Source organism: Melanerpes formicivorus, unplaced genomic scaffold, assembly GCF_026170545.1.
Source record: "Melanerpes formicivorus ecotype bairdi unplaced genomic scaffold, bMelFor1.0.p_v2 SCAF_64, whole genome shotgun sequence".
Lineage (NCBI taxonomy): Eukaryota > Metazoa > Chordata > Aves > Piciformes > Picidae > Melanerpes > Melanerpes formicivorus.
This window is the reverse complement of record NW_027142416.1, coordinates 131,129-147,945: the sequence shown is the minus strand read 5'-3', so window position 1 is coordinate 147,945 and position 16,817 is coordinate 131,129. Positions and strand designations below refer to the sequence as shown.

Genomic DNA, 16,817 nt, shown 5'->3' with positions numbered 1-16,817 from the left:
ATTACATAACTTCCATTTTGTAAACAAGAAACTGGAGATGAAGGGCCCAGGAAAGTGCCAAGGCCAGGCAATGTGGGAAGGCAGCTTTCACTGGGGCATGAAAGCTGTCTCAGTGCAGCCCCAGGAGCCACAAAAGATTGTTGAGACTTGACCCCCAACCAAATCAACAAAGGAAAGTGGTGTGCCCTTGCCATCATAAAGAGATGATTCCCATTCTCAAGACCTGTGTGCAAGATGCAGACTCTAGTCTCACTGTATGTTACTACAAGTCTTAAAACTGTTTGGGTTTTAATGTTTAAAGCAGTACCAATGTGTATATGAACCTGCTATCTGACAAATGGGGTTACCTGGCTTAAAATACACCTTCGATGCCTGTGGCTGGGATGAGCAATTCCAACCACTCTGATAAATTTCATGTAGGGTAGAATATAGGTTTGTTCATGGCTGCAGAAAGGAGAGTTAAACATGAAGACTGATTAACTTTAGGCTGTTAAGACCAGTATCATAGAATTACAGAATGGTAGGGGCTGGAAAGGACCTCTGGACATCACCTAGTCAAACTCCCCTGCCAAAGCAGGATCACCTAGGGCAAGCTACACAGGAACATGTCCAGGTGGGTTTTGAAATTCTCCAGAGGAAACTACAAAGTCTCTGGGAAGCTTTTTCCAGTGCTCCCTCATCCTCACAGTAAAGAAGTTTTCCCTCAGGTTGAGTTGCAATCTCCTGTGTTCCAGTTTGTGTCCATTGCCCCTCATCACTGGGCATCATTGAAAAGAGCCTGGCCCTCTCTTCTTGACACCTACCCTTCAGCTATTTGTAAACACTGATCAGATTCCCTCTCAGTCTTCTCTTTTTCAGACTAAACAGCTCCAGACTCACAGCCTTACTCCATCAGGCCGTGTTTCAGTCCCTTAGTCATCCTTGTAGCCCTCTGTTGGACTTTGTCTAGTATTTCCAGGACCCCCTTGAAATGGGAAGCCCAGGTCTGGACACAATACTCCAGATGTGGTCTCACTAGGGTAGAGTAGAGGGGGAGGAGAACACAGTAGAGTATTCCTGTACTTTTCATGACTTTTTGAGTTTGGATCTGAGTCCACACACATCTACACATATCCAACTTTGACTCTGCACAAAGGCCAATCCATATTTAGAAATATAAAAACAATAAGAGCACAAACCAGAAATAAACTCTGGGCAACAGTGCAACAAGAAAAGCCTGTAGGCTTTTACAGCCTTGGTGCATGCCCAAACACACTGTTCCCTGTGGCTTTGACTGGGTAAACATAAGCTGCCCCAGGTAACCCCTTTGTCCCTGTCACTCTGTCATGAGGTGACGCTTAGAACCGTCCCGACGTCACATGTGAAAGGGCAAGCTACATTTATAGGTACCTTTAAAACTCAGAACAGCTGCAAGATGGCATGAATAATTGCATCCCTAAGCCTCAGCTATCAATGAGTAGTTACAGCCTGGGTAACCACAGCCTCTGCAATCAGGGGGCAGGTGCTGAAGCAGGTCAGAAAAGTCAGCAGAGGAGAAACAGCTCTAACAGCACCTGAGCCACAGCACAGAACACAGACCATGCCACTTCTTGAGGCTACAAACCGCCTTTCTCTTGAAAGAATAAATGGGACAGCAGTGAACCCAAATATTTTCTGAGGTTAGGTCATGACTACACTTTCAGTCTAATTACTGGAGAAGAGTCCTAAAGATGAGAACAAGATGAATCCAGAAGTAAATATGCTCTTCTCCCCAAAGACTATGTTAATGCCCAGCTGGCTACAGGAGTTTTGCTAGACAAACACATTCCCATCTAAATATTACTATTGACATTCAAGATATGCAAATATTGAAGATTTGGTTTTGAGGTACTATTTACTTAGTGGTTTTTATGTTTTGGTTTTTTTTTTTCTTTTTTTCCCCCTGTTGTTTTGCTTTGTGTTCAGAATCATGGAAGCACAGAATTGTCAGGGTTGGAAGAGACCTCAATGATCATCTAGTTCCAACCCCCTGCCATGGGCAGGCACATCTCACACTACATCAGGTTGCTCACAGCCACATCCAGCCTGGCCTTCAAAACCTCCAGGGATGAGGCTTCCACCACCTCCCTGGGCAACCTGTGCCAGTGTCTCACCACCCTCATGGGGAAGAATTTCTTCCTGACATCCAATCTGAGTCTACTCACTTATACTTTTGTTCTATTCCCCATAGTCCTATAATTACCTGTCACCCTAAAAAGTCCCTCCCCAGCTTTCTCATAGGCCCCCTTCAGATACTGGAAGGCCACAATAAGGTCTCTTTGGAGTCTTCTCTTCTCCAGACTGAACAGCCCCAACTCCCTCAGTCTGTCCCCATAGGAGAGGAGCTCCAGCCCTCTGTTCATCCTTGTGGCACTTCTCAGGACATGTTCCAGCACCTCTCCAGATCCTTCCTGTAATAGAGGCTCCAGAACTGGACACAGTACTCCAGGTGGGGTCTCACCAGAGTGGAGTAGAGGGGGAGAATCACCTCCCTCAACCTGCTGGCCACACTTCTCTTGATGCAGTCCAGGATGTGATCGAAGGCTGTGCATCCAGGCCTCACAGGTTCTGTGCTGCATTTGCTGCACTACCCCAGAGCAAACCGTTACTCTTTGGCCAGCAAGCTGGTCAGCACTTTACCAGAGCATCCAGAACCTGGCACAAGGGCAAAACTGTCTCACTAAAACACAGAACCCAAGCGTCTGCTGAAGTGCCAGGGCTCGTGGGAGCTTGGCAGCAGACCCGAGGTCCCTGGGGCAAGAAGGGCACATGGCTCTGAAACATCGGCTCTTCCACACAGAGATTTCTCTTTGCTCAGTCTGGACCTGTCACATTAAGCAGCTACTGAAAGCATATGATAACATCAAGAAGGTGATTTTATTTCCTCTCCTCCATGTTCAATTCTCTCCTAATCCTGCATCCATCAAAAATTATTCTCAAAAGAAAAAAAGAAAAAAAAAAGGGGGGGGTGTTGACTAAACACTCTCCTGAACACTGAGTTTTGCTGGTTTTCTATTGTAGACATCTGTAAAAATGTATGGCAGGCAAAAGTCATTACTGAAGTATTTTATGCTACTAAGAACAAAAGGCCTGAAACATGCTGCTGAATTTTCTCAACTGAAAAGGGGGAAGCACCAGCAATCATTAATTGGGGGGTGGGGCAACTACATTCAGTTCCAGTTGTAATGACCTCGGGCACAGCAGATAAAGATGGTTCATGCATTTAAATATCCTCACTGAATTTTACGTCATGTCAGATTTAGAAATAATAATAAAAAAAATCCAGTTATTGCAGGTATTATGCAATACCATCAATGGCACATGGAGAACCGCTGTGATACCCTTATCAGCTGCAGCTGCTCAGTTACTCAAACACCTCCCCCACCAAACTTGCAGTTTTTAAGACTCAACAGCAAGGGGGTTTATTGACATCCAAGTGATATTGAACTGAAAACAAATCTTAGTAGGGCAAAAATCCAGGGCAGGGAGTAGGAGGAGCAGAGTGGCTGTGGAAGAAAAGGAAGAAAACAAAAACACAAGCCAAATGACACCCTACTCCCCGAGAATAAAATCCCAATGGTTAAAGTCTGAACTCAAAAATCACCTCAGGTTTTTCACAAGCAGCAGCGTTCATACCTTTTCCCATGGATTATACAACTTTTTACAGCAGCAGCACAACTCAGCCCAGAATACTTAACATACTAATGTCACATAGGTTACTCTGTTGAGAGCAAGTGCTACCCAGGCATGCTATGAAATCACCCAGAACTCTCCTAGCTAGACTGAACTCCATGGAGGATAAAAATGCTGCCATCTCCCATCAGATGAGAAAATTCTTCACTGGCATATACAACTCCAGCACTGTCTGCCCCAGCACTGAACAGGCCAGCAACAGCTCTATTTCCCCTGTTGCATTCAAAATGAGAATATGTATGAAGTACTTTAAAGTCAAGATTGACTCTAGCCTATTATGAAGGTTAAAACGCTCCTTTGCTTACAACATGCAAGTTCAGTGGCTCAAGCCGCACTGCCAACTTTCAATATGCCAGGAAAATCAATCACCTCTAACTCGCAAAACTACTGAAACTGCCGAAAGAGGCATAGTCTACCCTTGGAAACTCACCTTTTTATTCCTTTTCTTCTAAGAGGAAAGAAGCACATTAGGTCTCTGGGCCTCAAAAGAGACCTTCTAGCTTGCAGCACTGCACTTCTTTTAGTTTGTAGCAGTGAATTTTTGAGACACGTGTATTTGACAGGAAGACACAGGGAAACACACGATCAAAAGCGTTCTTTATTAATAATTTCAGGAGTCATCTCCTGAGTCATAATCCTCCACCTTTTGCTGTGGCCGCTTAATACCAATTATTAAATCTATGGAGAGAAGCTCTGCAACACAGTGAAGAACTGAAAGGACTAACTGGTATTTGCAATACACTGATTCTAGACCTTTTTCACTCACAGACAATGGCTGATTATTTTTAAGTGCATTCATGGTTTTGAGATAGAATTTGGTGAAGCTGTTTTGTTCTGCTGTCCTGTACAGGGATTTGGGAATACTTAGCAAAGCCTCAGCAACTACGTTAGATATGATAGTTAGCTCTGATTGCTGAAGCTGTTTTGCATAGTACTGAATATAATAATGTAACAGGATTTCAAAGTAGCCTCCTACTGGCAAAACTGATCCTGCTTCTATGAGGGAATTGGAACGATTCTGCAGAACACTCACACAACTCCTTCCAGTTTTAAATGCAACTACGTCGTGACCTGTTTTCTCTAGACCTCTGCCAACACTCAGGTGTTCACAAGCAGTGACTCTATTAGCATTGTGGGCTGCTAAGACAGGAGCTCTGCAGTCCTTTGTACTGTCCAAAAGTGAATCCTGCATGGGATGCTCCCACCTGGCAGGTAGTTTCTGTACCTCTATTGAAGAGCCATCTGCTTCAGTGGCAACATTGACTTCTTTGATGTGTGACATGGGACTTGAAGGCATTTGCAAATCTGTTTGAACACAGGTTAGATTTCCACTTCCCTGCAAATCAGGGTCTACAATTTGTGTCTCTGTTTCATCCCTGTGCGCTTTCACTTGATATTCAGAAATCTGATTACTGTTACAAGAAGTATTTTGGATTACAAGTTGCTTCTGAATAGCTGAAGAATGCCAAATGCTAACTCCCAAGGCTTCATTCTGGATTTCACCTTCTGCTTCGCATTCCTCTCTCTGATCAACTGTTTTAAAGAGCTGCTGCAGCATTGTAAATGCCCCTTGTAAAGCAGCAGCATGCTGCTCAGTAACACCATCAACTGGCCCACACAGAATTAGGCAGTGGGGCTGAAAGCCACACACACTGACCAAGCCAATGTGAACCCATCTCTTTGAGCCAAGAAGCAAGGGCTGGCAAAATGTTACCACTGTGGTTTCAGTGATTTCTCTGCATAGGTTATCACTAGAAGGTGTGTAAGGTGAGACTCCTGTGATTTCAGAAATAAGAGCCATTTCTTCTGACGATAAACACTCTACCACAGACATACCATATAATTTTGCATAGTAGATAACTACTTCCTCTTGCTTCACGCTAGACAGTAGCAGCTTAATGTTGTTGCTATGCAAGTGTTTCATTACAGCTTCCGTCCTCCTTGTGATCCAGCACTGGGAGGCCTGATACTGACCCTCGGAGTCTACAACAAACTCGACACCGGAGACGGAAAGGGCAGGCCGGAGGGCCTCGGTGACGAGCACAGCCCGCAGATCCCCTCCTGCCGGGCAGTAGGTCGCAAAGTCCCTGCGAAGAACGAGCCCGGGCAAGACCCTGGAGGCCGCGGCGGGAAGGCCGACCACCGGGGCGTGCAGTTCCGCGAAGCGGCTGCTCAGGAGGCTTAACACTTGCGGCCGCGGAGCAGTAGCCGGGGCGCAGCGGCGAACGTACTCGCAACTCAGCCGCGCCAGTTGCCGCCGCTCGCCGGGCCCCAGCCGGCCTGCCAGGTAGGCCTCCACCAGCGCCTCTAGGGGGCCCGCCTCAGCCTCCCACCCCGGCAGAGCCGACGTAAGGTGGCGGCGCAGGCCCTGCGCCACGGCCCGCTCCAGCACCCGCGCCTCGAAGGGCCGCAGCGCCCGCCTCAGGCCGCCCCCGCCAGCAGTCCGCAGGGCGCCCAGCACGCCGACGAGCAGCACCACGAACGTCTTGGCGCCGTCCCCCGTCGCGGCGCGGTGGCTGCAGGCAGAGGCCGCCATCACCCTGCAGGCACAAACACGGTTAGCCGGAACCGCGCCTCGCCCCATCCGGCCCGCCCCGGTCCGTCGCGGTACCTGGCCGTGGGCGGCGCCAGGCTGAGCGCTTGCAACAGAAGCTGCCCATCCCGCGTCAGCAGCGCTTCGCCAGAGGGCCGCACCAGCAGCGCCCGCCCGCCCCGCGGCCCCAGGGCGCCGTGCACCGCGCCCGCCAGGGCCGCCGCCTCCTGCTCCAACCGGCCCAGCTGCAGCCGCCGCGCCATGCCGGCCACTGTGCCGCGGCAACCGCCGCTGCTCCCTCGCAGTACACACGGAAGCACGGACCGGGCCGAGGGCTGGTGGCGAGGGCGCATGCGCGGGGGCTGCGAAGGGGAGCCCGGGACGCGGGCAGCGAGAGCCGGCAAGGAGCGGGGATGGGGCGGAGGGAGGAGCCAAAGGCCGCGGAGGGGCGAGGTGGCTTGAGTGGGGCTCCGTGACAATTCAAATCCCATAAACAAGGGGTGAGCAGGGGTCACGCCTGGCGGCAACCGAGCAGAATCCGATCGAGGAAGGCAGGCTCCGTGTTCTCGCTTGATGAAGCAAATGCCCGAGGCAGAGGCGGTGAGTGCCACAGCTTAGTGGCAGAACCACAGAAACATTGATGTTGGAAGAGCTTCAGGATCTCGAAGTCCAATCCAGAATCCTGCTCTGCAAGGTTCACCCCTAAACCATATCCCCAAGCACCACATCCAAACCACCTTAACCGTACTGAGGGTTGGTAACTTCACCACCTCCCTAGGCAGCACATTCCAATACCTCATCAGTCCTGCTGGGAAGAACTTCCTATGGTCCAGTCTAAACCTACCCAGTCACAGTTTGAGGCCATTTCATCTTGTTCTATCACTAATTACCTGGGAGAAGAGACCAGCACCAGCCCTCTCTACAACCTCCTTTCAGGTAGTTGTAGACAGCAATGGCTTTCTTGGCCACGTGGGCAAGTACTTGCTCCTTGCCCCTTGGCAGAGGGCAGTGACATGGGGGCAGGCTCCTGCCGTCTTTAAGGTAACTATGAAACTGGGTGAGGATGGAGAAAAAGATGAAATAATCTGTCTATGAATTTACTGTTTTGTTATGGCTATTTGTGTAATACCACAAAGCATTGCAGCTGCATTGTACCAAACACCAGAAATACTCCACTCATGCCACACCAGCCAGAAGAGGGAATAATTTAATGTGTTTTAATAGTTGTTCCCCCCCCCGCCCCGAGTCTGACAAAGCAGGAACATGAATTTTCAAACACAAAAGCCCTCACAAAGGTCAGATGTTACGTATGGCACAAACTCGACAAATCTTTACATGTCTCAGAAGAGCAAGAAACCCATCAAGAAGGCACTGTTTCCAATACTTGAATTCATCTGCTCAGTTTTCTGATTTGAGGATACCCTTGAAATAGCAAAACTTACAGATGTGTAGAATCCTAGTTACGTTATTTACAGTGGTGATGTAACATCCTTTAAGAAACTATACATAAACACCAGCCTAGCAAAAAAACCCCAAACAAACCAAACCAAACAACCAAAGGCACAGGATGGCAGCAAAACAAAACAAAACAACAAAAAAAAGAGGAAACCACCATCATGACATTTTATGGGACAACCTTTCAAATAATTTGAGAGTTTCCCTCATTAAGTAATGTCAACTCTGTCAAATGCATCACCACATGAAATGCAAGAAGTATGCACTGCTGGAACCGACACCTGTTATATTTCACATGGCATATTTCATTTTTCTCACCTTAGGTCACCTAGGCAAATGGCAAATTAAAGGCTTCGAGTGCATTTGAAAACAAACAAGCAAACCAAAAAGCAACAAAACAAACCAATGAAAACACATGGCAACAAATTCTGAAAATACTTCCTGTACAAGAACAACAAATAAAGATTTCAAATCAAATGTGAAAACAAGTGCTGTTTTGAACTTTAAAAACCAGGAGGCCACAGCCCTCAAACATCTGTAAACTGTACAATAAATTTTTGTAGCTATGTGCAGAGCTCATAATATTCAAGATCAGCTAACACATTGTGGTTAGATAGGACACTGGTAATGCACTAAAGAAAAGGCTTCATACATGCCCATGGCCAGCTGTACTGTAAAAACCAGGCAAGGTATTTCTTTGTCCTCTTCCCATGAAGGAATGGCATCCAAAACCCAGCAAAATAGGAATTACAAAAGTTTCCAATGTACTTGTCAGAGTTTAAGTTATCCAATCATACACTCATAGCAGAATTCAGCAATTTTACATTTCAGAAAGCTTTATCATATATCCTTCACCTTCCCAGACCATCACTAGACCCACTTTTACAACTGAATTGAACTTGAGAATGTGACTTGAAAAGGAAAATAAGCACAAGCATCTTGTCTTGCTCTAGTCAAGTTTTCTACTTGTCTTGAGCTGAGCATGACTTTTGGGTAGGGAATATCTGTCTAGTCTGACATGGTCCAACACTATGCTGCCAGGGAGCTGGCTGGATCAAACCCACAGTGACTGCTATGCAGTCTGTGTAAAAATACATGCAGACTGTGTTAGGAACTGACCTTGAAGTGATACAAAACAAAACAAAACAAAACAAACCCAACATTAAAGGGTGGAAGGACATTTACATCTACCTATAAGGAAGACAAAAGTTTGTAACTGATAGTCAAGAGTTTCAGCACCGCCAATTTAGCTGATTGAAGTTATTGCCCAAATTATCACTCATTTTCTCTTGGGTTACTGTCATGTACAGAGTATGTTTAAAGGCTTGTAATGGATCTTAAGACAGGTGAAGCCTTGACATCTGAATGTGATAATGAATGGCCAAATATCAGGCTGAGAACATTAATGCTCTAAGATTCTGCTCTCTTTATGCCATTTTATACATCAGTAATAACTTCAGTTTCTGTTTAGAGACTTGGGGATTTTTCTTCCCCACAGGGACTTCCACAAATTTTACCTCATCACTATAGACACAGTAGAAGTCCAATCAAATTGGTCTTGCCCACACGTACAAGATAACTGTAGTTAAGGTACTCATTCCAGAAAATTATTCAAGACCAAGCTAGGTTAATAGGAAGCTGTAAGAAGTTGAAGGTGATTGCTTTAAGTAATAAACATATACATTGCTGAGGCCCAAAGAAGAAAGGTAAAAGAGAAGGGGAGGTGCATGAAGGTATCAGCCACAGGAATACATGAGCTAGACCAACAAACAACAAGTGTTTTCACTAAATACTGGTGAGATTGATGCAGAACAGAAGACAGATCACCTGGAGAGTCAGAGGAGTAGATGAGCCATGGCAAAAAGCTACACCTGACCTCAGAACTGTTCTGCTGGTCAGAATCTTCTGAAAACGAAGCTGGCTGCCCTCTGTGGTGTGCAGCTGCTCATCATGCTGTTGTCCTGTCTGGGTGATTGAGTGTACTACAGCCCCTTTTTTGGGGTACACCTGACTAAATATTCACCAGATAAACTCTGGCACTTTTTGTTTGTTTTTGTTGGACTTGTACAAGTTCGATACATGCATACATTCTTCAAACCAAAACATTAGAAACCCTGTCTTGAAACAGAAACTTAGGCTTCATGGTAACTCGTATGGCTACAGCATAATGAATAGGTGTATCTGTGTGTTTTGTTAAGTAGTATACACTGCAGTGAGGAGGAATTTAACAGAGACTTAAGAGTTTCACCCCCACTTGTTTTGACATGTTGTTAGCTGTCCCAGTTTCCAAAGACTTTCCCCTTGCAAACACAAATGCTTTTCCTTGAAGGTGAACTTAGGATGGTGCCTGAATTCCGTTCTATGTTGTCTACCTTGTGGGAGGTTCAACATGAGTGACATACTAAGCACACCTTTGCATCTTCAAGACATTCTGTTTCAAAAATAAGAGTCCTGGCATCAGCAGTTTGTCTGCTTACTGTGAGACAAGTTCACACACATGTAAATGCACAACTGTGGATTTATCAAGGCTTCCAAACATAGCCTAAATCCCTTGACGTTTGCGATTCTTGAGAGTGGACCAAGACAGCACCTTCTCAGGTGCTGGACTACTACAAACATGCTCTGTACAGTAGATGCAGGAATGTTTTTGTGAAGAATCTGAAGTTTTAAAACTAGAGAGATAAAAGTGCTGGCTTACAAGCCATGACTTACAAGTAATTCAGGATAAAAACCTCATACTTCCAAAATGAAACAAGGATGTTACATTGTAGACTTCCCAGAGACTTCAGGCTTTTTACTTGCCAATTCCCAATACTTATGACCTTTGTATCGTAAGGTATTTGTCTGACCTTAAACAAAACTTTACTTCCAAACACCCAATACCATTTACAAAAACTGTTGGCTACTTCAAAAGTTCCTTTGTTACAAAAATGGTAAGTTTCAATGTAACAAAGTGTGCTCATTTATCATGCTACTGTAACAGGAATCACATCCTACCTACAGGGTCTGACCTCTGAATGCTTAGGTTCATCTATTCCATGGTAAAGATTCATCAGTACAGCTTATGATGTAATAAAAAACACAAGGCTGATGTCATATGTCTGCAAGACAGAGGCACACACCAGGACAAGAGCATACTGGCACTTACATGATTCTTCCTTCAACTGGGTAGACAGGAATATGATTCTGAACCATGGACACTGAGGCAAAGTTCTGTAAGTTGTTGCTACAGGGCTCTTTTAGATAATATTGCATCATTTAAAGTCCAACTTCAAATATGGTCCCCAGTAACAGTTTGATCATTCCAGTTCAGAAGGCCCTTGTTCACACTCTATTTGAACAAGAAGTTAACGATAAGCTGTAGCAGAAGCACCAGTAAAATGAAGACATAGTGCTTGAACTGCAAGAAATGGTAGTCTGTGGGTGGTGAATTAGAAGTGACTCTATTCCGTAGAGCCATAATGTCCCTGTAAGAGAAAAGAGAATGCTCTGTGGATTAGTGTCCAGACAATTTGCATTTCCTAGTATGTTAAGTCTCTCTGCAGAAGACAGTCTTGAAAGAAAATTATGAAACATCAATAAGCAATCACCATTTGGGAAAACGAATAGTTAAAAGACATCAAGGTTCAAGGATACATATTAGCCTCCAAGAACAAAAAGCAGAAAATTATCATTCTCTAAACCATTTTAAAGCATTTTGGTTAGTACTACCTCTTAATGTCTTCTTGTGTTTCCTTTATAGATTCAATGGCACTTTGCAGTTCACCAAGGTCTGCTCCTTTTTTCCTTATTCTTGTGTTATGCTTCAGAAGTTGTGCTAGAAGATGAAAAAAACAGATGTAATCACAGAAGTGACCAAGGCAAAAAAGGAATAAAATACTAATAACAAATGGAACTGGTTGCAAAACTGAGGAGAAAGTTTTCTAACAGTTTCCACTGGAAACTATTTCAGAGTCAACTATAGCACAGAAGGACAGCAAGTTAAGTGCTTGAAATATCTTACAGTATTCCCTGTATTGGCTTATTTCTGCAAGCATTAATCACAGGATCACAGGATGTTAGCGGGGGGAAGGGACCTTCAAAGATCGAGTCCAACCCTCCTGCCAGAGCAGGACCATAGAATCTAGCACAGGTCACACAGGAATGCATCCAGATGGGGCCTGAAAGTCTCCAGAGACTCATGTTGAGGTGGAACCTCCTGTGCTGGAGTTTTTACCCATTGCCCCTTGTCCTATTCACAGGGTGCAAGTGAGTAGAGCCTGTCCCTTCAGTCTCAGCCCTCAGATAAACTTTTATTAAATCCTCCCTCAGTCTTCTCTTTTCTATTTAAATCAACAACAACAAATCTGGCCTCTGGCTACATACTGATCTGCAAATTAAAACAATCTTGTTTTAAGAAATAAAAAAAAAAATAAATGTTGGCCAACTTTGTTTTTTTTCCCCCCAGAGGCTAAATGTGTGCAGCACTTAAGCCTACCTACACTACATACTGATGTTTAAAAGAACAGGAAAGTTTGCAATTAAACCCAAGAGCCATTCTGCTGCGTTTGTTTGCTTCACACTGGGCAGAACCCTGAACTACAGCACACATTCTTTCATCACACAATCACTGAGATAAGAGCAGCATGCTTGACTGCAGAGCTCTGCTTCATTGCCACATACATTTATTATTTCTGCATGCAAATGTGCCTTGTCCTACCTTCACTCCCAGAGGAATCCTGGTTATCAGGCTCCGGGGATGAGAAACCACACTCTCCTTTCGTCTGACTGGCTGGCTTTCGTTTGATTTTTGGAACACTGACCTGCAATCAATAAACTTAGGAATTACTTCCAGAGAACCAGAACTGTAACAAACCAGCACATTCTAATAGTAATAGGTAAAGGTACAAATATCTGATACAAATCCATTTAAACTTTTTAAATGGATAAGCAGTCTGATGTTTGTGTATAGAATCATTGAATTGTCAGGGTTGGAAGGGACCACAAGGATTATCTATAGTTGCAACCCCCTGCGATGGGCAGGGAAACCTCACACTACATCAGGTTGCTCACAGCCACATCCAGCCTGGCCTTCAAAACCTCCAGGGATGAGGCTTCTACCACCTCCCTGGGCAATCTGTTTCAGTGTCTCACCACCCTCATGGGGAACAATTTTTCCTAATATCCAACCTGAACCTACCCATTTCTATTTTTGCTCCATTCCCCCTAGCCCCAGGCAGTGACCTGACACCCTAAAAAGTCCCTCCCCAGCTTTCTTGTAGGTCCTCTTAAGATCCTTCCATTTAACTGAACAGTTCCCATGAACTCAACAGTTTAATTCATAGATAGAATGATTTACGTTGGAAGGAAGCTTGAAGATCATCCAGTTCCAACCTCTCTACCACAGGCAGGGACACCTTCCACTAGACCAGGTTGCTCAAGGCCACGTCCAACCTGGCCTTGAACATCTCCAGTGAAGGGGCATCCACAACCACCCTGGGCAACCTGTTACAGCACTCTCACTGTAAGATTTTCTTCCTCATATCCAGTCTAAATCTGCCCTCCTCAAGCTTCAATCCATTCCCTCTTATCAGATCACTACAAAGTCTTGTAACAAGTCCCTTTCCAGCTTTCTTGTAGGCTTCCTTCAGGTACTGGAAGGCTGCAGTAAGGTCTCCCTACAGTCTTCTTTCCCTCCAGGCTGAACAGCCCCAACTCTCCCAGTCTGTTCCCATAGGGGAGGTTATCCTGCCCTCTCATCATCTTCGTGGCTCTCTTCTGGACCCAATCAAGCAGCTCCATGTCGTTCTTATCTTGGAGCACTAGAACTAGTTGCAGTGTTCCAGGTGGGATCTCTTGAGAGCAGGGTAGAGGGGGAGAATCACCTCCTTTGTCCTGCTGATCAGTGTATGAGTCTGTGTATTTTCTATTCCCATTCAATCAAGTCATCTCTGCTGCTTAGGACACATCAAAGAGGTGAAAGGCTACGGTCTGGGTAAGCTATATTTCTGTAGGATAACAGTAGTCATTTCCTATTATTTCCAATACTTTGATGGCCTTTAAACACATAATGCAAAATGTGCAAGTCCCTGGCTCTTGCTGCATGTATTAAGAGAACTGGAACATACCATTGGTGTCCGATGTCGAACTTTTGTTTGGATGGTGCCATCTTTTTCAAATTGGATCATATCATTCAAAGGGTCCCATGGTCTGGTACTAGACAAAGTGAATATAGTTGGTTAATACTACAGCAATTTAAATATGAACTGTCTTCCTGCTCAGAAACAACTCTATGAATAGGTTAAAGCTTACTCTCCCTATTTAGACATCAGACAAAACAAGCAATCTTATCTTTTACCTCCAGCCCAGCTCTAACCTGAAGGGCCAAGACAGCCAAAAAATAAACTTCATGTGCAGGTCAAACCCTCAGCCAGCTGGAATACTAATTGTTAATAGAACAGAATAATAGAATAATAAACCAGGTTGGAAGAGACCTTCAAGATCATCGTGTCCAACCCATCAACCAATCCAACCCACCCAAACAGCTAACCCATGGCACCAAGCACCCCATCAAGTCTCCTCCTGAACACCTCCAATGATGGTGACTTCACCACCTCCCCAGGCAGCCCATTCTAATGGGCAATCACTCTTTCTGTATAGAACTTCTTCCTAACATCCAACCTAAACCTCCCCCTGGTGCAGCCTGAGACTGTGTCCTCTTGTTCTGGTGCTGGTTGCCTGGGAGAAGAGACCAACATCCGCCTGTCTACAACCTCCCTTCAGGTAGTTGTAGAGAGTGATAAGTTCACCCCTGAGTCTCCTCCTCTCCAGGCTAAGCAACCCCAGCTCCCTCAGCCTCTCCTCATAGGGCTTGTGTTCCAAACCCCTCACCAACTTCGTTGCCCTTCTCTGGACTCATTCCAGCAAGTCAACATTCTTCCTAAACTGAGGGGCCCAGAACTGGACACAGTACTCGAGGTGCAGCCTAACCAGTGCAGTGTACAGGGGCAGAATGACCTCCCTGCTCCTGCTGGCCACACTGTTCTTGATGCAGGCCAGGATGCCATTGGCCCTCTTGGCTGCCTGGGCACACTGTAGGCTCATGTTCAGCCTACCATCAACCAGTACCCCCAGGTCTCTCTCTACGGGGCTGCTCTCCAGCCACTCTGACCCCAGCCTGTAGCTCTGCATGGGGTTGTTGTGGCCAATCTGCAGAACCCAGCACTTTGATGTGTTCAATCTCATGCCATTGGACTCTGCCCATCTGTCCAGCCTGTCGAGGTCCCTCTGCAGAGCCTCTCTACCCTCCAGCAGATCAACTCCTTATCTGGCTAGTGATATGTATTTGTGAAATGTGAAGAATTTTTCTGCTTATTTTACTTACTGCAGTGCTGTTGTTTTAGAACTACAGGGAAACCAGAGGATTTAATATAATTATTTTGGACTGCTTTTTTTTCTTCTAAAAGATAACTAGGGAGAAGAGGTTAAGAATCAGTTAGTTTAAACTTCCTTTCATCTGAAAGTGGGTAATGGTAATCCAGACTGGTTTCAAGAGGCACTATGCACAGTTTTCTTATTTTTTCAAGAGTGTTTTTCCAAGTACAGGTTGATAGAGAATTGAAGGCAAAAGATGCATAGCTCACTGGGAGAACAGCAACCAGCCAAAGGCAAGGACTGGTGTCTCCACTGAGTGCCGAATAGAAACTTTGAGCCAGCTGCATGAAGGTGGTTATGATGTACAGCTTTAATGAGAGTAGATTAAACCTGGATTTCCTCTTATCTCCTCCTAGATGCCTTTAAAAATGTTTGTGGCTGTTTCAGATGTTGTGAATATAGACCTGCATTTACATCTTAGCTTAATCTGAATTGAATTAAATGTCATCTAAGGTAACTGGATAAGAACTAGGCATTCCTCCACCAGAGGTCTTTTGTATCTGTAATCCAGATGCCTAAATCCATAATCCAGATACCTTAAATGCCACAGGCCGCTGAACACATTTTTCACAGCAAGCATAAAAGACTGTTCTCTATGTAGGCCAGGTGGTGAGCTGGATTCCATGTGTGAAAGGAGACAGAAATTTCTTCCAAGGACTGTTTACAGCACAGACTGCTTTCTAGAATGTAGTAAAAATTCTGTGGCACATCCTTGGACCACAAAGCCTCAAGGAAACAAGAGCTAAACACCCCGATTAACAAGACAGACTATCCCTTGCAGCTTTAAAACCAAACAGATTTTAAGTGCAGGGCTTCTCCTGATGGTTTTAGACAGAGTTCAGCAGTATGGGTAGTCAGTTCAGATGGACTGTCACAACTCTTCCAGCAGGAAGAGGCATCACCATTACTAGAAATTTCAAGAGGATGCATCATAGAGCTTTTAGTCTAGTTTGGGAACTCCTTACTGAAGGATGCTTTGTGTGGTGAAAGTCTGCATGGACTTAAAAGGAAACCAAGGAAAGAGATGCAGAAGAAATCTTTTGAGAACTGCTAAATATACAAAATCCCTGTTTCATTCCAGGAAACCTCCAAGTTGCAAATCTGCTAGAGACATAAGGAATATTAAGGATTCTTGTGCTCTTCTCTACACATAGGTCACTGCCCCGATATTGCCTTCCTTGTACAGAAAGGTTAAAGGTTCTTGGTACTGTAAAAGAGCCAGAAGAACGTAAGCATTCTGTGAAAACCTTCACTAGCAAAGGGCTCAGCTTCAAGGTCACTTTTGCAAGGGTAGGTGAGAACAAAATGTATCCCTGCAGCTCCATCTTCATCTACTGATCCAGATCATCATACAAAGGCTTCAAAGACAATGCCTGTGCACAGGGAGTACTTGACAGCTGAGCTCCTTAACCAGTGCTGTAAAACTGCTATTCTCAGGGTTGTTCTAAAATGCAACAAGCAGAGTTTTTTATTTCCAGTTGGTATGTCCATATGTACCATACCTCCCAGTTTGGGAAAGCTTGTGGAGTTGCTTTGGTCAGCCTGAGAGGTCACAAAAGGAGCATAGCACATCCCAAAGTTCCATGCCAAAGAAACATTAGAACATAGCACAGAGTTGCTGAAGCATATAACCACAAAAGAAAAAAACCCTGCCACAGTTACATGAAACATGGTTTCCTGTATTACCAGTCACTGCCTTTTCAAC

At 45.0% G+C, this 16,817-nt stretch overlaps 2 protein-coding genes across 11 annotated transcripts in view; both read right to left on the bottom strand.

The window, feature by feature from the left end:
* Positions 1-2,898: 2,898 nt before the first annotated feature.
* BBS10 (Bardet-Biedl syndrome 10) lies at positions 2,899-6,530 on the bottom strand. Its single transcript, XM_068162435.1, has 2 exons — positions 6,323-6,530; positions 2,899-6,251 (listed from the first exon to the last, which is right to left on the bottom strand). Exons 1-2 carry the CDS (start codon positions 6,505-6,507, stop codon positions 4,322-4,324), a joined length of 2,115 nt encoding a protein of 704 aa, XP_068018536.1. The 5' UTR covers positions 6,508-6,530; the 3' UTR covers positions 2,899-4,321.
* Positions 6,531-7,434: 904 nt separating this feature from the next.
* Positions 7,435-16,817, bottom strand: part of OSBPL8 (oxysterol binding protein like 8) — a 114,459-nt gene continuing 105,076 nt past the window's right edge. For all 10 annotated transcript variants that reach the window (XM_068162357.1, XM_068162359.1, XM_068162358.1 and 7 more), the window contains 4 exons: positions 13,807-13,894; positions 12,399-12,501; positions 11,411-11,516; positions 7,435-11,166 (listed from right to left, as the gene is read on the bottom strand). In XM_068162357.1, coding sequence (XP_068018458.1) covers positions 11,031-11,166; positions 11,411-11,516; positions 12,399-12,501; positions 13,807-13,894 — 433 coding nt within the window. In that variant the 3' untranslated portion in view covers positions 7,435-11,030. The remainder of the gene's footprint in view (positions 11,167-11,410; positions 11,517-12,398; positions 12,502-13,806; positions 13,895-16,817) is intronic.